This window comes from Leptodactylus fuscus, chromosome 9 (genome assembly GCF_031893055.1).
Source record: "Leptodactylus fuscus isolate aLepFus1 chromosome 9, aLepFus1.hap2, whole genome shotgun sequence".
Lineage (NCBI taxonomy): Eukaryota > Metazoa > Chordata > Amphibia > Anura > Leptodactylidae > Leptodactylus > Leptodactylus fuscus.
In genome coordinates this window covers 43,363,463-43,384,479 of record NC_134273.1, presented here as the reverse complement: position 1 = coordinate 43,384,479, position 21,017 = coordinate 43,363,463, and the positions used below count along the sequence as shown (strand labels likewise).

The following is a 21,017-nucleotide window of genomic DNA, read 5'->3' as shown; positions in this document are numbered from 1 at the left end:
ATTTTGCACATTTAAATGTAAAAATGAATATAAGTGAAGTTGTAGTAAAAGGGTATAGCATAAATGTACAATAACAGCAGCCAGTCATTGTGGCCAGTGGGAGACTGACAGCAGATATCCTGCTTGGGGTTAATGCACATTTCCATTGCATTTATCAGCAGTAGCCTCTAATGAACAGAGTCAGTATCTGAGGAGCATGTGTAAGTGCTGTATTTAAGTTAGAGATTGAATTATTCTTACCACTATTAAAACAATGAAGAAACCAGTAACTCACAAGCTTAAACAATCAAGCTCTGAAAGTCTCCCGTCTATAGGAAATAGATTTCGTTCCCACTAAATATACTTGTATCGCACAAAACAGTGCATAGAGTCATTATTACAACTGGGAAAACTAGTAAGCGGACCTTGAAAACACAGTACTATTGTAATTTACAACATTAAGAGCTAAAATACCAGTGTTTACACACATCCTAAAGCAGAATAAAGTGCTCGTGTCAAATCTCAGTTCTCCTTTGCACGTACATTTACCCTGTGTCCACCTTTTGCATATTTTGGTATTAGTAAGGATAAAGGTAAAATTTCATAGCTAAGGATACAGGATCTATAAGACTGAGCATTTGAAGTGCAGAAAATTTAACAGTCGCCCACATAGAGATCAATTTATGTCAGTCTACAAGAACACAACAAATACTGCCTTGTTACGGTCTTTGAGTTCTGATGGGCCTGCCAGAGCTGGAAATGCTCCAAACAGGGTCATAGAAGGAAGGGGGGGAACCATCGATTGTGCTCATAATCTGTAACAAAGCAAATTGATAGGTTGTCACATCCCCTTTAAGTTATTCAGTCTAATAGGCCCTTATTCCTAAATATGAAATTCCACTTAACTATGTGCAGTCATGTTAAGAATAAAAATCTGTTATATTAATGTTCCAAAATTCCGCTCTAGAGAATACAATGGATTCACAGCATACATTATCATTTTTCCTTAGAGACCTGAAATACAAATTATTAGTAAACCAGTGGAGTAAAGCAGCAACTGTTTATCCAAATATATACTGATGTATTCTCAATGGTAAATAGGTGAGCAGTATTGAGATTACCGTATTTTACGGACTATAAGGCGCACTGGACTATAAGCCGCATTGCCCATGAGCGCCTTATAGTCCGTCTCGGTTCATATATAAGGCGCACCGGACTATAAGCCGCAGTCCGGTGCGCATTATATGTTCTTGAAAGCGGCGGCAGGCAGACTTTGCCAGCGGCCGCTTAACCCCCCGCGTGCCAGCCGCTTCTATTGGAAGCGCTCGGCAGGCAAGGAGGGGCTCTATCAGCAAAATCATGCTGATAGAGCCCAACCGTAATGTTGTGAAACTTACCGAGCGGTGCAGGGTGGGCGGGCATTCAAGCCTCCTCTTCCTCCGATGTTCCGTCCTCCTCCTCCGCCGCTCGCTGATAATGGCCTGGGCGCATGCGCAGTAGTAGAAGCATTATGATATTGCGCATGCACCCCGGCCATTATCAGCGAGCGCCGGAGAAGGACGGAACATCGGAGGAAGAGGAGGCCTGAATGCCCGCCCGCCCTGCACCGCTCGGTAAGTTTCACGTTCTGTTTCAGCGTGACAGCAGGGCTGCCGGACACTTCCCATTCATTTCTATGGGAGCCGACATGCGAGCGCTCCCCATAGAAATGAATGGACTGCTTTTTTCCATTCATAGAGCGCTCGCATGCCGGCTCCCATAGAAATGAATGGGAAGTGTCTGTCCATTCATTTCTATGGGGAGCGCTCGCATGCCGGCTCCCATAGAAATGAATAGGAAGTGTCCGGCAGCCCTGCTGTAACGCCGGCGTGTACTGCTGTGATACACGCCGGCGTTCCGTACTGTGAATGCACCCTTACGGTGCCTTTTATGTATGTATGGAAGCGGCACGCAGACTTTGCAGCCGCTTCCATCCATATATAAGCCGCACCGGACTATAAGCCGCACTTACGATTTCTGAGGAAATCGTAGGTTTTTATGTGCGCCTTATAGTCCGGAAAATACGGTACTTCCATAAGGTAGTTTCTTATTTGCCTTTATGTATCACTGCTGCTCAGTTATAAATACACATTTATGTATTTATACACGCCTTGTGTTTACGAAGACAGTGATGGACTAGTAGTCAGTACGGAAGGTGATGCATGCATCAATTTCTACCACACTATGGCAGATCAGGACCCGAATAACAGACTGACCTGCAATTGTGGTCCATTGTTAAGGAGCAGGAATATATATGGCTGTCGTACACATACCATTACATAGGCATCTGTTGCACAAATGTATAAAATGGAAAATTGAAGATTTTTTTCACATTGTAATCTCCAAGTTTCCTTTACACATCTGCAATTGCTACAGTATGCTTTACATTTATACAGGGCTAATACATAGTATACTGTAAAGTGTGAGTGCAGTGTGGTCTGTTGACTACTCATAAGGAGCTGCTGTAAAGATACAAAGATTATGTCTGATTTATTAACATATATTACTGTAGCTAAAGTCTGGATGAATACACTATTACTGTGTATACAGTGCTATTCTACATAACATTCAATCATATCAGTATTCCTGTCTGTTCGGGTTATAACACAGTGTGGGATATAAGCATGGAAGTGATATCTTATTGATTGCACAAGTTTTCTCTCTACAATCCATTGTAAGTAAAAGATACATTTTCCATCCATGCACAAGAACAGCACAGCTTAATACTCCCGGGAAAAAAACAGATACAAACTATACACAGTCAAAGCAGCAATCATACACAATGCCCAAATGAAACCGCATCTGTATACTGTTGTCTCCTAACAGAATATCTCCATGTGACATCCTCATAGAGAAGGACTGATGGATGCAATGTTGTAGTTATTCTGGAAACAATATGAGCAATGTTACTGAAATTTCTGTGGAGCCGGCAATAAAAAAAGAAAAAAAAAAAAAAAGAAAAAAGAAAAAAGAAAAAAAAAAGAAGAAATCACACTCTTCCTAAAACAGGATCAATGTTCTGCATTGTTATATAGGCCTTTTACAGAGGAATCTCTCCTCCCTTTACAGTTATTTCTAGTCTTTAAACTTCATTTCAGAGGAGGAAGAGGAGTAGAAGAATGATTACAGCAACTAGCATTCACCACTGCGGTCCCGAAAAAACCCTTCTGCAGACCGGGCTTCACGGAAAGTCACCGTGATTGAATTTGAGGTGATGTCTGTAACGGTAATCTCACTGGGCATGGGGAGGGCGGGAAGCCAAGGAGGAGCAGCAGTTGAATTTGTCTCATCTGTAGTAAGAGAATAAGAGAGGATACTTATGAATTCACTTGGAGCGACAAATAATACACAAGATCCACAGGTAACAAGGAATTACATTGTCCCACACGTCTAATCATCAGACTGTGTAATGCCACCTTAGGGGCTACGTCAAATGAAAATATTAAGTTCTTTCTGTAAAAACTATTTGCACTACTCTCTCTCATACTAAAATACTTCCAATTTGGTATAGATATTTCACTCCTTGTCAGCATATGCTGTACTATTACAGCAGAAATCAGCACTTTAAACACTGCTCAGAAGCAGAAGGGGCACCATTACTGCCAGATTTCTGCTACTCAGCACAATGGAAACCCTGCGGTAATGGTTTTAGTACAGTCATGCCCTCCCATCCACCCTCTGTGTCCCCCCCCCCACTGGTTTACTTTATGATGATTTCACGACTCCCACGCAGCAAGGTCCGACAAGAAGTCCAGTTCCTATGACAGCCAAGAGCCTTGTGAAGGCTCCCAGGCTTGTCATAGGAATGTAACTATTGAGGCTTTTCTGCTTGTCTTTAATAACCATATAGTGAATTTCCCATAGAATGCAATACAGCAGTATTGTAGTCTATGGCACAAGTGATCTAATAACAGCAGGTTCACTAAAAGAAAAACTATAAAAATGTAAATATTATTTATCTCAAACACAGCAAACATGGAAAAAAAACCCATCAAAATCGAAGAATTGCTGTTTTTTGCCATAATAACCCAGCCATTTGAAGACGGGAAAAAAAAATAAAGGTATGGCGTCTATAATAATTTTGCATTTTTCAATGTTTTGGATTTTTTTTAAAAAGGCATTAAAACATGGCAAAAACTATATAAATTTGATGCATGAATACTGCAAAAACAAGACCCATAAGAAAATGGCACAAATGTAGTTTTTCCCTAATTCCACCCCATTCTGAATTTTTTTCTACTTTCCTAGCACATTGTATGGGATATTATTTATCCACACATAATAAACACTCATATAGCTAGAGTGAGGAGTAACTGATCAGATCTGTATAGGATTTTATTTATTTGATCACATTTCCTGCATCTTTACAAGTTTTTGTTAATTCTGAACTAAACATTTAATATTATGTAACCAAAAGTATAGATGAATTACCCCACCCTTAATCTCAGCCTCATGCATAGTTTTCTCTTCATGTGTATCTTCCTCTGCTGGTTTTTCTTCTTGCCACTCAGGAATGCTCTGAGCTTCTTCCTTTTCATCCTCCTTGGCAAAGAAATCTGGCCGGCGGCTCAGTGGTTCATAGGTAGATACGCGTAGAAACTTCTTGCGTGAGAGGCACAAAAACTTTCTCCCTTTACGTTGCTTGCTGAGGGGGAACTGCAGTGACTTGGCTTTCTCTGGCACTGAGGAAGCTGTTGTGGGTTTAGAGCCTAGACCACTGCTAAACCTCCGAGACAAGGAAAAGCAGAGGTTTCTCTCTTTGGACTTGTGTGCACTGCGTAAGTCCATACCATAAAGCCTCTGCAGAAAGAAAGACAAAAAAAGTCCACTATTTGTACATCTTATCCCCATCCACAGCTTCAAGAGTATCTATGACCAACCCTTGACCCATCTCTAAATTCTAGCTGGTCTATAAATAAAAAAAAAATGTGCTTGTGTAAGACTATCTGACTTTTTAAATCTAGATTATGGGGATAACGTCCATCCTTAGGGAGAGACCACCTTTTCAGGTGTGTGGAGACTTATACAGCCATGGTTGCTCCATTGCAAGGGAACATGGGAAGAATATGCAAATCTGTCTCCCAAGATGTAAACAGTGAGACATTGCCTCTGTTACGCCGCCCTCTATGGGAAGCACCCTTGGGAGACAGATTTGCATATTCTTCCCATGTTCCCTTACAGTGGAGCAACTATGGCTATGTAAGTCTCCACACAACTGAAAACGTGGTCTCTCCTTAAGGAGTGACATTATCCCCATAATCTGGTCTCTCAGCCTCTCACTTCTACCAAATCAATTCTCTCTAGGCTGCGCTGACGAAGTCCAACCAGACAGAAACGGTGCCGTCTGTAGCTCAGAAATTGATTTGGGTATAACCACGCATTATGCAGTAAAGACTTCTGGGAAAGTCGGGCATGATGTTCAGGGTGCTTCCCATAGAGGGCAACATAACAGAGGCACTGCATATTCTTCCCATGTTTCTAAATCTAGAAATTTATGAATGAATTGACAATTTAGTTTTTCTATTCCCTTTTTAGCGTACCAGGTGTATTCTAGAGATGACTTCCCAGAATAACTGCCTATTGAAAGCTAACCAATTCATTTACATGGCCATAATTTAATGTTATACCAAGCAACTGACAGAGTATGACTCCATTCAGATCACGTTTTTTTTTACATCCATTTAACGGATACAAAATATGAACGCCAATCCATTTACATAGACATCAATGTTAAAAAAAACAAAAACAAAACATTGCTGTCCTTTTATTTTGAAGGACACATAAATATGGCGTACCATGCTTTTGTGTGTGTTCAAAAAAAGAACGCAATGCAACCATTTTTTTTTATTAAAATTGATGTCTATGTAAAAGGATGACCATCTGTTTCAATCTGTTTTTGCATCCATTAAACGGATGTAAAAAACGTGATCTGAATGGAGCCTTACCCAAAAGTTTGATATATTGTATGTGAACTTTGCATTAGAGATGTTCACTTTTAAAGTTGTACCTGCAGCAGGAGGCGTTTAGGTTTTGGGCCTCGTTTTCTGCACCCAGAAGCTCTTTCTTTTTCTTCCCTATAACGAAAAAAAACACATAATAAATTAATAGAAAGAAAAACAAATGGAGAACACCAACATTCAGGGGAGGGGGTCTTTTCACTGATGCACAGGTGATTTACCCAGTCTCCAGCCTAGGCCAATTGCAGAACACCACTGAATCCTCAACATGCCTCATATTGCAGCGATATATTCATTTATCCTACATATAACAGGCTATCAATCAATCAGGGTTATAGGGTCAGTAGGCCAAACCACCGGCTATCATTTATACCAGCTTCAACTCCTGCTTTGACTGACTCCTTCATAAACTGTGAACAGCCATGGTGATACACAAACAGTAAAACTCCTCTAATTCAGTAAAAAAGCTAGTGTCCTTTATTAGTCCATTTTGATTTGAAGCACACATACACTCGACAGAAGTCAATGTGTCATTCTAAACACTTATTTTGAAAGCCATTAAAAAGGACCCATTGACTTCTACTGAGCCTGTTTGGCCATCAAAATGGATAACTATAGGACATGTCAGTTTTTTGATGGACCATTACACTCTATTAAAAAGACATGTGAATATGACCATAGGCTTTCAAAAATTGACCAATACATCAGGTTTTTCATATATTTCACACATGAAATACACAATAAACGTGTGAATAAGACCTTAGAAAGTGACGCATTAAAAAAACAACAAGATGGCGGCCCTTCTTGTTGTCATTTTAGCAAACATCTCTGTAGTAAAATAAACATAATTACCAAAGGGTATATACAGCTCTAAGGGGGTGTTCACACATAGGAATTTGACGCTGAATTTTAGGTGGAATCCACCTCAGATCTGCCTCCCATTCATTTCAGTGGGAGACAGTAGCTGATTTGTCCTCGAGACGATTTTTTCAGCATCTTGCTTGACTTTCAGATGGATTCTGCTTTAGAAACCCCACTGAAATGAATGGGAGGCCGGAAACACATGCGGAATTTGACACTGAATTTGTCCAAATTTACTTCTGGAATTTGTCCCTGCCCAATAAAGGCAAAATAGACCTAATACAAAAGTGACACTCTTCTCCAAACTCATCAAATTCCACTTCAAGTTCAGCATCATAACCGGTTTCAAATTCAGCGTCGAAATCCTCCTCAGTTTTTGACAAGCAGAAATTTTCTGCTTGACAAATTCAGCATCAAATTCCTACATGTGAACACCCCCTAATTCCTGATTTAGCTTCTACAACTGCTTAGAAAATAATCTTACTTTTCTTCATACGCCAAAACAAGACGTGGGTCCAAAATGTGTTCTTCAGGTTCCCAGGTACTGTACCTATAAGAAAAACAGCAATTTAATGACATAAAGATGAACTATGAAGGAAAGCAATATGTGTTAGGAAATGCAAATTAGGAATCAGCACTCCAGCTTTACCAGGCTGTGATCTTTCTGTGGAATTACTTTTACCAATTTATATGTCTCTGGAATTTTCTTTCAAGGAATTCCATATATTATTATTTTTAAGGGAATTTGTGTTGCTCTGTATAAACCATTTTTCCATTCTCTTAATGCAGGTTAACAATGTACAGTATGGATTGTATTCATTCTGCGTGCCGTCGCTACATCCAGGAACATCTATTGATTCATACATACAAGAAACAATTAGTGGCTATACATTTACATCACTGAATGATACAGCCAATGACCACATTGCTGGCTGTATTGCATGCGTATGCAGACTTATTTCATGTTTCAAGTTAATGGATTATAAAGGTATTCTGGTAATATCAAGTTATCAGCAGTCTGCCGATCAGTGGATGTCATCACCAGTCTCCTATTCTGGATATCACAAGAATATCCCTTTTACATTGACAAGCCCAATGTTAGAAGTTTCACTAGCTTTTAACATATACTGCTACTCTTAATAAATAACAAGAAAGGGTGAAGACAGGGCAGTTATAGTGACATTCAGGGTCCATACTTAAAGAGGACCTTTCACCATATCCGGGCACAGGCAGTTCTATATACTGCCAGAAAGCTGACAGTGCGCTGAATTCAGCGCACTGTCGGCTTTCCCGATCTGTGCCCGGTGTGAAAAGCTTACGGCCCGGTACCGTAGCTCTTCTATGGTCAGAAGGGCGTTTCTGACCATTAGCCAGAGACGTCCTTCTGCCTCACGGCGCCAATCGCGCTGTGCTGTGGAGCCGGGAGGAACGCCCCCTCCCTCTGCTCACACAGCTTGTCCGTAGACTAGCATTATCAGGAGAGGGAGGGGGCGTTCCTCCCGGCTCCACAGCACAGCGCGATTGGCGCCGCGAGGCAGAAGGACGTCTCTGGCTAATGGTCAGAAACGCCCTTCTGACTGTAAAGCGCTACGGTACCGGGACCGATAGCGCTTTACACCGGGCACGGATCGGGAAAGCTGACAGTGCGCTGAATTCAGCGCACTGTCAGCTTTCTGGCAGTATATAACACTGCCTGTGCCCAGATATGGTGAAAGGTCCTCTTTAAAGCCCACCCGCGTCATCGACCTGGACTGCATCTCCACCCCTTCTTGATTGTAGTTGAAGCCTGGCCCTCCTTTTTTTTTTTTACTTCCTTCCTACATGAGCAGGCGTATAGCGCCTGCTTGTGTAAGAAGAAATCCAAGATGGAGCAGGTGCTGTACGCTCAGCCACTTCAGCAGGCCAAGCATACAGTGCATGCGCCGTGCGCCATCTTGGACTTCTTCTTAAACAAGAAGGTGCAGTATGCTGCTCATGTAGGAAGGAAGTAAAGGAGAAGGCTTCAACTACAATCAAGAAGAGGCTGGGATAGAGGTCCAGGACGATGACACGGGTGCTCTTGGAGCATAGTGGGAACGCCCCCTGTGCGCTACGAACACTAATTTGCATAAGAAGAAACTGGCTTTTTCATGAAAACGCTGAAAACATAATTGAAACAAAGATCGGTTTAGTTAAAATTAAAAAATCCCAATGATAGACTCCCTTTAATCCCATGTAAGTGAAGTAGTTGTGCTTCAAGAAACTTTAGAAACTCTATGCTCTAATCTAAATAAAATGAATAATCCTATATTTGGTGTGTATCAGTTAGCAGGACTACTTCTCTATCAGTTTAGGGTACTCATTTGACATATACAGTACAGACCAAAAGTTTGGACACACCTTCTCATTCAAAGAGTTTTCTGTATTTTCATGACTATGAAAATTGTAGATTCAAACTGAAGGCATCAAAACTATGAAGTAACACATGTGGAATTATATACTTAACAAAAAAGTGTGAAACAACTGAAAATCTGTCTTATATTCTAGGTTCTTCAAAGTAACCACCTTTTGCTTTGATTACTGCTTTGCACACTCTTGGCATTCTCTTGATGAGCTTCAAGAGGTAGTCACCTGAAATGGTCTTCCAACAGTCTTGAAGGAGTTCCCAGAGATGCTTAGCACATGTTGGCCCTTTTGCCTTCACTCTGCGGTCCAGCGCACCCCAAACCATCTCGATTGGGTTCAGGTCTGGTGACTGTGGAGGCCAGGTCATCTGGCGTAGCACCCCATCACTCTCCTTCTTGGTCAAATAGCCCTTACACAGCCTGGTGGTGTGTTTGGGGTCATTGACCTGTTGAAAAATAAATGATGGTCCAACTAAACGCAAACCGGATGGAATAGCATGCCGCTGTAAGATGCTGTGGTAGCCATGCTGGTTCAGTATGCCTTCAATTTTGAATAAATCCCCAACAGTGTCACCAGTAAAGCACCCCTACACCATCACACCTCCTCCTCCAAGCTTCTCGGTGGGAACCAGGCATGTAGAGTCCATCCATTCACCTTTGCTACGTCACGCAAAGACATGGTGGTTGGAACCAAAGATCTCAAATTTGGACTCATCAGACCAAAGCACAGATTTTCACTGGTCTATTGTCCAGTCCTTGTGTTCTTTAGCCCAAACAAGTCTCTTCTGCTTGTTGTCTGTCCTTAGCAGTGGTTTTCTAGCAGCTATTTTACCATGAAGGCCTGCTGCACAGTCTCCTCTTAACAGTTGTTGTAGAGATGTGTCTGCTGCTAGAACTCTGTTTGGCATTGACCTGGTCTCTAATCTGAGCTGCAGTTAACCTGCGATTTCTGAGGCTGGTGACTTGGATGAAATTATCCTCCACAGCAGAGGTGACTCTTTGTCTTCCTTTCCTGGGGTGGTCCTCATGTGATCCAGTTTCTTTGTAGCACTTGATGATTTTTGCAACTGCACTTGGGGACACTTTCAAAGTTTTCCCAATTTTTCAGACTGACTGACCATCATTTCTTAAAGTAATGATGGCCACTTGTATTTCTTTACTTAGCTGCTTTTTGCTTGCCATAATACAAATTCTAACAGTCTATTCAGTAGGACTCTCAGCTGTGTATCCACCTGACTTCTGCACAACACAACTGATGCTCCCAACCCCATTTATAAGGCAAAAAATCCCATTTATTAAACCTGACAGGGCACACCTGTGAAGTGAAAACCATTTCCGGTGACTACCTCTTGAAGCTCATCAAGAGAATGCCAAGAGTGTGCAAAGCAGTAATCAAAGCAAAAGGTGGCTACTTTGAAGAACCTAGAATATAAGACAGATTTTCAGTTGTTTCACACTTTTTTGTTAACTATATACCATAATTCCACGTGTTAATTCATAGTTCTGATGCCTTCAGTTTGAATCTACAATTTTCATAGTCATGAAAATACAGAAAACTAGGGGCCACACGGTGGCTCGGTGGTTAGCACTGCAGCCTTGCAACGCTGGAGTCCTGGTGCTCAAATCCCGCCAAGGGCAAAAAAAAAACCATCTGCAAGGAGTTTGTATGTTCTCCCCGTTATTGCATGGATTTCCATCCCATATTCCAAAGACATACTGATAGGGAAAAATGTACATTGTGAGCCCTATGTGGGGCTCACAATCTACATTTAAAAAAAAAAAAAGAAGAAAATATAGAAAACTCTTTGAATGAGAAGGTATGTGCAAACTTTTGGTCTGTACTGTACATCAGGAAATGTTACTGACATATAAGTCAGGTGGATGCCTCTACATATGGAACTGTACAACACTGACAAACTGATATGACATGTCTTTGTGATCTGTCACTGTCTTTTTGGACCCATAAACAATAGATAGCTCCAAAGTAAGGAGGTCATGGTGCTAGTTTAAATAGAGCCTTAGTTTCTATGGCAATTACTTATATGTCACCAACATATTTTGCAGTGCTTTACAAATATTGTCATTATTTATGGTTCCAAGTAGGGATCACAATCAAAATATCCTACCGGTATGTCTTCAGAGTGTGGTAGGAAGCCCACACAAACAAGGGGAATACATGGCAACAATGCTAACTACTGAGCTAATATGCTACATATTTACATTGTGGGAAATAATATGGATGTCATATGTTTCTGTCGCCATTTTTTGGTAATATGCAATCACTACTTCAATTCTTCCCTATTTTCTAGATCTTTGCTTGCTGTCAGTAAAGTCAAAAATTTACATCCATAGTCTGAAGACTTGACCTGAGGATCTTCAATTGATAAATAGATCATTACAGCAAACTGAACAAATATATGTATGCTAGTTGGGTATGGTCAGATGTATGTTGAATGTAAACAAAAACACTTCCTTTCACCAAAAAAGTAAACTTATATGGGAGCTACAACCCCCCACCCCCTAACATTACAACAATGGTGCACACTTCCTAATATGCAATGATAGTATACAGCTCCCAAGAGCTATCTTGGTACAACAGCTGTATGAATGTAAACAGTTTACAGTCTTCACACAGGAGATACAGGGGTTATGTCAACTGAAATCTACGGATGCATCATGTCAATCATGCCTCCTAGATGCTGCATGTAACCACCCACTATACATACTATTAGGAGATACGTACGTCACATGTAATAATACATTGGTACCAAAAAAGCATTTAGGGCTCAAAATGTATCCTATGATACAAATGCAGTAACTACTTAATAATGAGATTAGGTTTCATTTAGAAGATCAATAACGGGTCTATGGTCATGATGCAATTCATCTGTTATGTAAGGGAGATGTAGCACTTCAGTACACACAGAGGTACGTAGTGCACACCTTGCCTCTGCTGTTCTTGCGCACACTGCAGCACAGGCTGAAGTAAACAAGTGAACATATGACTCATGCGTCACTCTCTCAACTCCCTCCTCCTCTGAGTTCTCACTCCCCCTCTCAGATTAGAGGTGATAAACAAGACGTATTCAATAGGCAGTCCTTATCTAGGAGCAGGCAGTGCCATGGCATAAGCCCACATACACACAGTGCTGGCTCTGACATAGTCTTCTCATCCATACTATATATAGATCTGTTCAGAGGTAAAGATACCTACATTGTTTCTGCTTTCAATCTAAAAGATCTACTCATGTATTAATAATAATAAACGCATTTCCTCAAATGATCACACTTGTCACTCCAATGATGCAACCATATTATCTAGATATATTTAGTAGAAACCAATGTCATCTATAGAAGTAGAATATTTTATTAACACATCCATCTCGCAGAATTGACTGACACATCCATTAACATAAAATATGATAGGAGGTACAAATTGACTAACATGATGTAATAAAATTTAACGTGGAGTTGGAAATTATGGCAATTTTATTTCAAGGTGAATAACCCATCACATCAACTGGATACCAATGACAGTAATAAAACAAAATCATTCCTTCTGTAGCTTATTCTGGACATCTAAAATGTGATAAGACATGAATGCCACCCAAGTTGGCACGAAGAGTGAAAGAAATCCCCCACCTCAAGCCACGCAGGTTCACAAGGCGGGAAATTCAAAGATGCTTCAGGACAAGTGAGTAAGCAGCATTCTGTCCCACGTCAAATCTGCTGGTTTATACTAGAGGAATGGCTTGAGCTAATAGTTTACCAGTATAAGAATGTTTATTACGTCTTTCCTACCTACAGGTATAATATTGTGATCAATCATCTGTGCCATCCTCCCTCAGAGACTACATGTCAGGGGTTCCACTAGCAGGGCTCAATCGGTCATGTAACTCCCAACAGCATCATAAATACCGTATGTGAGCGTGCTTATCTGTAGCACTGTGTAAAGCCAGGAAAAACACAATGTTACAAGTGTCACTACAAGTTGTCAATTGATAAATGAGCAAAACAAACCACTTAAATCGGAAGGTGACTAAGAAGTGGATATCTTAGCTGGGTAGGGATGGAATATAGATCTGGTATAGCATGAGAAAGAGCGCGGTAGATCGTTGTTGTATCTAAGTAACCAACAAACTGCTATAAATTATAGACATTCTACAAAAAACATCAATATGATTTGACAATAATTCAGGATATGAACAAGAAAACAAACAATATTCAATACATAAACAAGAAAATTGTCCTTACTTGGGGGGCCAGCCTTTCCATTTCACTAGATATTCCACTTTACCCTAGAAAGATAGACAGTGACATAACATAAGCACAGATAGTAAATATCAATATTATAAATGATATGACAACTATTGAGGTCCTTCCATTGCTTCTGCTTTAAGTAGCTCTCCTAAGTTTTATATGAATGTGAAAACTTTGAGAATGTCGGACAGCCAGACTCTTTCCTTTGTAAATATGAGTCATATTTCAATAAAGACTTAATTGAAATGCAGCGCTCCACCATCATGCCCCCCGCTTACGGCTTCCTAACCAAATGAATATGAAATAACACAAACATTTGTATTATGAGTCATCTCTATGAGTCACACTTTAGTCACCTATAGAAGCATTAGCAAGTGAGTCACCTGTAGCGTAAAAGCAATGCTACTATCTGGACCCAGAGCTGCTAATGTTCTGGATCACCAAATTTATTATACTTCTTCAATCCATATCTATACATTATATAAAATGCCGTATACAGATACACATGCACCAACTAGTGACATATATCCTGATCCTACGCCACATTTTGAGTGTTTTATATTAGAAATCTGCAAAATGTAACTATATCGATAGAGCAACCACTGAATCGAAATAGAGTTATGCAAAATTCTGCCAAAATCTACCAGGGGGTGCAATCTAAGCCCTCTCACCCCATGCTAATTGTAAACACACAGCTCCTAAGAAACTGCTACATGCAAAGTATCTGACCACCTGTAGATCCTATACGTAGTCTAGATATCAACACAGCACAAACTGCTTCCTCTTACAAGATGGGCAAGTGTTGTGCCCCTGCCTATCCCCAACATGCTGACAAACATCATGGCACTCACACTGAACTGCTAAATCTGCATCACCATCCATGCTAATACCTCCTGGCACATTGATGCCACACAGCTGCCATCCCATCCATGACTTACCTTTCTTATCCTCTTCTTGCGAATGCTCTCTACTGCAAAGACTTGCTCTCCAATGGCAGACAGCTCCATGCCAGTCTCTGGCGTTGTCTCTCTGTGCCAGGTGGTCTCCAGTCCACTAGTAGACAGCCCCTCTCCTCTTAATGCAGATAGAGGTTCGTGCTATGTTGCAGAGTGAGGGATGCACACGATGACACACCCCCCCTCTCTGCAATGCACGGATGCCAAGGGTGCCACACTAGATGCAAAGATGCCACTGCTGCTAGTGCAGACCTTGCTGATGGCTGGCTGCACGGGATGCCCACACCCCTTTTATTTTGGAAGCTTCACCCAGCCTTATTCCTAAACCTGTACGTGCCCTCTGCCGCAGTCCTCACACTCTTGTCTTCAGGTATGGTGTCCTACTTTCTGTAAGTTCGCAACTCCTAGCAGCAGCTATCACGCACTAGTAATGCTAAGCTGCCCGTCAGCCTCCAGTGCTGCTGCAGATGTGCGCCCGTCCACCTCCTCCAGTGCTGCAGATGCTGTACGCAGTGCTGTGGGCAGAGCTCCTGGCTGCTCGGTCACTGCCGCCGCCGCCACCGCCGTCCCTGCTGCGGCTGCCGCTGCCTCTTCTTCTCTCCTCTTTGCATTACAACCTGCGCAACATTTTCAGGGAGCGCGCAGCATCATCTCGGGAACTCCACTTACTAGAGGGAGAAGGAGCCTTTGGTGACGTCACGGGGCCTCGGGGCCGCGCTTGGTGGGCGGGGCCTAGTAAATGATAGCTGCAGAAGCTGGAAGAAACTGAGGAGGATTCTGGAAAGTTCTGATGAGCCAGGGCTCAGTGTGTGACCGGGGATGGGACGGGATCGCCTTCTACACTGTTCACACTATACATTTATCGCTAATGCGTTGTTCAGGTAGCATTTATTATAATAGACCGAGAAGGGCTAGAAAGGGAGAGGCATAGGAGTGTGTGCAGATGAGGAGAGTGCTGGGATAGGGTCACGTGTGAGGTGAACGGAATGGAAAAAAAGCCATTGTGGGTTTATGACGGTGTAAAGTTGCATGAGGGTGGTGTGGAGCAGAAATGGACGCCAGCTGTGGGGTACAAGGTCTCACCACAGGATAGGGCAACTGCTCACCGGGATCTGCCATCAGATGAAGCCTAATGGTAGCTGAATGTGCCCAGTATTTAGGAGTTGTGCTCATGCCCCCTTTAACCCCACCCAAGCCCCGAGTGGCATTACTATACAGTATAGTGTCTTCTGTGTAACATAAATACCCCCAAGTGACCCAACTATGCCTCTGTCCTAGAGGTATATCCCAGCTGTATCTCCAGGTGCAGATAGAATTGAGTACGATGGCTGAGCAGGTGCCCTCAGCTTCCTGCTCCACCATTCAGCCCCATAGCTGCTGCTGACATCTTAGACACAGGCAGGCGCCATGCAATGACATCACTGAACCACGCCTGCAGCTCACAAGCACTGACAGTAGAGACTGGAGTATTTGTTACTTTTAATACCTACAAGAAGTAGGCATTATACTGCGTAGGGACATTAAAGAGGTATTATACTCATTAGGGAGACAAGGTACCGTAAGGGGGGCATTAAAATGTGTCAAGGCCACGGGATAATTCTAAGGAACAATAAGGGGCATTATCCTATGTGGGGCATTAAACTGTGGATGGGGCACTAGGGAGGTTTGATCACTGTGTGTTACACAAAGAAGGACATTATTACTGTATTGCGACACAAAAGAACTGGGTATGATTTAGTGGAGTCAAAAGTGGCACTGGTGGGGTTAGAGGCATGGCTATATGGAAAAGTCTGTCTTCTGAAAGTTAGGAGGTGTGACAAACTTCTTGTTTATCTATACATTGTGTTGTCACTTTTTATGTTTCTTTAAATTAAAAATGGTTTTGAGGAAGATGTTTTTTCATACACATGGCAGTAGAAGAAGTAAGAACTTTTACAAAAAATAACTTGTTCTTGAGACTTGTAAGTGCAACCTTTTTTTTAATTTGAAGAAAAATTTCTGGCAGTGTTACTGGTTGTAAAGTAAAGATGAGGAACTGGCTTTAAAAAAAAACAAAACAAAAATGTCCATTGATGGGAGCAGAATGCCGCAGTGGAAGAATCAATGTTTTTTTCATTTGTTGCTATTATTCGGTGTGGCAATGGAGGTTAATAGTACAGACTTTGAAGAAAAATCAAAATAATGGCAAACTGGCAATGTGCCTGACTGAAAAGTGAAAAAAAAATAAACCCAAAAAATATCCCTTTCTGGAAGAAGATGCTGCACCAACATGTCACTAGAAGAGTGATAGAATGAGAAGAAAATTTTGTAGCAGAATGCCAGTGTTCTTTCGGCTGTATCTCAAAGTACCTGTGCCTACCATCAAGGCGTGGGGAAGGGTAGTTATCACTACCACACCGGGGAACGTTTATACCGGCTAGCTATACACTCTACTATAAGACAGCTGTAATAGGAATCATCTGAGCTAGATACTTTGTGGCTGCACGAATATCTCTGAGTGTAGGCAGGCTAAGCCGTGTATTTTGTTAATTGCTACATATGAGGCTGCTCCTCTACTATTAGTCTCCTGAGGATTCCCTGCAATGGGAGGAAACATGTAGCAACAAAAAACAACACTTTGATATAAAAATTACACTTTGAGGTAGCCGATTTTGAAATCATTTGGCCCCTCACATTGAAGCCTGGAGCATCTGTATATTGCCTGTGTCTCTTGGTATTTGTTTTACCAATGCTGAGGGCTCAGGCTTTATTACATTGACCTCACAATGTCCATTGTTTTTTTTTCTGGACAGTATAAGATTTTGTTTGGGGTAATGGGATTAACCCACTGTGGCCTCCATTTCTATAGCCCCATAAAAGAGCAGTTCATTATTTCGCTGGCTGGTATCACCTACAGCATATGTCTAAGATCTGTCATCTGAGGTTATAGCTGCTAACATTTTTATACACCCTCTGATACATCTTGTAAGAGGCTGTTTCCTTTTGCTCTATAAAATTATATTTTGAGCGTTGTTATATATACCTCGCAGTTGATGTGATTTTTTTTGGGTTGCACACAGTTAACTCTGATATGGTGAGGGATAGTCTCCCTGATATCCTATGGACTAGTTTTATTCAGGGATCCTAGTGTTGCAACCATGGTTTAGACTTATCCCTGCATTTAGGATTCACAATTCACACACTGGGAGGTATATTTTTTATTTCATTATACATATTTATACCCTGGGTTTTTCATTTTAACATATATCAATAAAGAATTAGTTTTAAATTGATGCCATTTCAGTTGGAATTAGTGTTGGAATATTTTGTTCCCTTTGAACTATTGTCTTAGTTGCTGACAACACTCTTCTATCTTATGGTACATGGCTGTGGTTAGGGTATACTATTTTAGTGTTGTCCAAATACAGTTACAAAGAGCTTTAGGATGGTGGGGAACACACGCTCTCATGAACATAAATAAGTGACACACATATCTAGCGGGGGTCTGTCTTCTATCCTTCCTCTCTATCCACCTGGAGAAGATGTTGAGGCCATCCCACAAGAGAACTACAACCAGATGAACAAGCATGAACCAAGCTGGAACTACAAGATATCCAGATTGAAGGAACCTAACTATGAGCTTCTCTGATGATGTAGGCTAATAATATATTGACTGATATTTCTGGTATTCTGGAAGTTTTCCTGTATCTATTTTTGTTGAAAACTTTAATAAATTTCCATGTTTTTATAAGAAGCTGAGTCCGCCAATAATGTTACCTTATGGCCGGGTCAACATATGAGTAAGGATTTCAGCAAATATAATATATTTTAGAATCAGAAATTATGTCCAGCCACAATAGTAATGTATAGACTCTCCCATAAAATAGTGAAAAAAAGAAGCTTTAATAAAAAATAATTAAAAAATAAAGTAAATAAAGGTTCTAAATCCCTCCTTTCCCTAGAATACATATAAAAGTAGAAAATGACTGTGAAACACATACACATTAGGTATCCATATGTCTGAAAGTGCCCGGTCCACTGTATATAGGGTATCTGCAGTGCTCTTGTTCTGTCAAGAAGGGGTTAATAGGAGCACTGCATATACCCTATATTCAGCCAGGCTGAATTCCAAGTGGGGGAAAAAAAACCTCAGTCCTCAAGCTCAGGGAAGGGGCAGACAGACAACCAAAACACTACTGCACCTAAAAACTCCGACCATTTTAATTTTTGAAATTTTCCAGTAGCTGCTGCATTTCCCCTTCGACTTATACTCGAGTCAATAAGTTTTCCCAGTTTTTTGTGGTAAAATTAGGGCCCTCGGCTTATATTCAGATCGGCTTATACTCGAGTATATACGGTAAGTATATATGATATGAAGTATATATTATTAGAGGGATTATTAACCCCTTAGTGACCAGCCTGTTTTAGACCTTAATGACCAAGCCGAATTTTGCAAATTTGCCCTGTGTGACTTTATCAGTGAATAATTCTGTAACAGTATAGCACATCCAAGCAATTCTGAGACTGTTTTTTCGTGACATGTTGTACTTTACTGAGAAGCTAAAATTAGACTGATATAACTTGCGTAAATTTATTTAAAAACTCGCAAATGCTGAAAATTTTGAAAATTTTTCAATGTTTTCCATTTTTAGCTGCGATATCTCACATATGCACAATAATACAGGGCAAAAAAGTTACTAGTTATATATTTCCAAATGTTCCTTTTGTGTTTCAAGCATATTTGAAATAATTTTAGCATATTTGAGTAACTTAGACAATTTACAAGTTTATAAGCAAATTTTGGAAATTTTGAGTTTGTCATTTTTTCCTGTACCAAGCTCTGTTTGCAGACAGGAATAGGTGGCATAATGACAGAACCTCCCATTAAATGACCCAATTTGTAAAACTAGACCCCTTCAGGTATTCTTTGAGGGGTATAGTGAGCATTTTGATCAAACAAATATTGTTTTGCAAGAATTATTACAAATGATGATAAAAATTACATTTTCATTTTCTTCAAATATATGTAATATTAAAGCCAGTTTTTTTGCACACAACACATCAAAAAGAAGAAACACACCCCAAAATATATCACCCCACTTCTCCCGTGTTAAAAAAAATGTCCATTTTGTGGCCTTAGTCCTATGTATGGACACACAGTAGGGCCCAAGAGGTCGGGAGGGCCAATTGGGTTTCAAAACACAAATTTTGCTTGCAGATATTTTAGGCCCATTGCACATTCAAACAAGATTTGAGTTACCAAAGCAATTGAAAACCCCCATAAATGACCCCATTTTATAAACTAGACCCCTTAGGGTATTCATTGAGGGGTATAGAGAGTACTTTGACCCCATAAGTTTTGAGAAAATTTGCGTCAAACAAAAAAAAATCATATTTTTTACACAAGTGTCATTTTATAGGCAGTTTTTTTGCACATAACACATGAAAATGAAGAAAAACACCCCAAAATAAATGGCCCCATTTCTCCCGTGTTCAAAAATGTACACTTTGTGGCCTTAATCCCATGTACGGACGCATGGTAGGGCCCAAAAAGAAGGGAGCACCAACTGGATTTCAAGACACAATTTTTGCTTCTAAATGTTTCAGGCCCATTGCTCATTTAAACAAGATTTGAGTTACCAAAATAATTGAAAACCCCAATAAATGACCCCATTTTATAAACTAGACCCCTTGAGGTATTCATTGAGGGGTATAGTGAGTATTTTGACCCCATAGGTTTTAAAAGAATTTGCGTCAAACAAAAAATTCTCATATTTTTTACACAAAAGAGTAATTTTAAAGGCAGTTTTTTTGCACATAACACATGAAAATGAAGAAAAACACCCCAAAATAGATGGCCCCATTTCTCCCGTGTTCAAAAATGTACACTTTGTGGCCCTAATCCTATGTACGGACGCACGGTAGGGCCCAAAAAGAAGGGAGCACCAACTGGATTTCAAGACACAAATTTTGCTTGCAGATATTTTAGGCCCATTGCACATTCAAACAAGATTTGAGTTACCAAAACAATTGAAACCCCCCATAAATGACCCCATTTTATAAACTAGACCCCTTAAGGTATTCATTGAGGGGTATAGTGAGCATTTTGACCCTATAGCCGTTTCACAGATTTTACTAACTTAGGGATGTGTAGTTTAAAAATTACTAAAATGTCCCTTTATCCCCAAAGTTTTCATTTTCACAAGGGGTTAAAGGAGAGAAAGCCCCCCACAGTTTGTTGCACAATTTCTCCTGAACACGGCAATACCCCATATGTGGCCATAATCTGCTGTATGGGGACATGGTGGGGGTCAGAATGGGAAGAGCGCTATTTGGCTTTTGGAGGGCAGATGTGGCTGGAATAGTTTTCTGGTGCCATGTTGTATTTGCAGAGCCCCTAAAGTACCAATACAATGGAAACCCCTCAAATGTGACCCCATTTTAAAAACTACACCCATCAAGGAATGTATCAAGGGGTATTATCATTTTGAGCCTAAAAATGCTTCCCAAAAATTAATGTACAAAATGAAAATTGAAATTTGTAAAGAAATCTGCCATCTCGGTGCCCAATACGTTGCACCCACTTTGTGTTGTCAGAGACC

General features: G+C 40.7%; 1 protein-coding gene across 1 annotated transcript; it reads right to left on the bottom strand.

Annotated features, from left to right (window-relative positions):
• Positions 1–1,882: 1,882 nt before the first annotated feature.
• Positions 1,883–15,100, bottom strand: CBX7 (chromobox 7). The gene is made up of 6 exons (XM_075286878.1): positions 14,419–15,100; positions 13,475–13,518; positions 7,321–7,386; positions 6,026–6,092; positions 4,455–4,818; positions 1,883–3,308 (listed from the first exon to the last, which is right to left on the bottom strand). The coding sequence occupies exons 1-6, from the start codon at positions 14,485–14,487 to the stop codon at positions 3,151–3,153; spliced, it is 768 nt and encodes a 255-aa protein (XP_075142979.1). The 5' UTR covers positions 14,488–15,100; the 3' UTR covers positions 1,883–3,150.
• Between the last annotated feature and the right edge of the window lie 5,917 nt (positions 15,101–21,017).

Excerpts from the sequence above, each read along its gene's own strand:
- CBX7 (XM_075286878.1), bottom strand. The coding sequence starts at position 14,487 with ATGGAGCTGTCTGCCATTGGAGAGCAAGTCTTTGCAGTAGAGAGCATT. Across the intron at positions 13,519-14,418 it reads GCAAGAAGAGGATAAGAAAG|GGTAAAGTGGAATATCTAGT; the intron begins GTAAGTCATGGA and ends CTATCTTTCTAG. Across the intron at positions 4,819-6,025 it reads CTAAACGCCTCCTGCTGCAG|AGGCTTTATGGTATGGACTT; the intron begins GTACAACTTTAA and ends TTCTTTCTGCAG.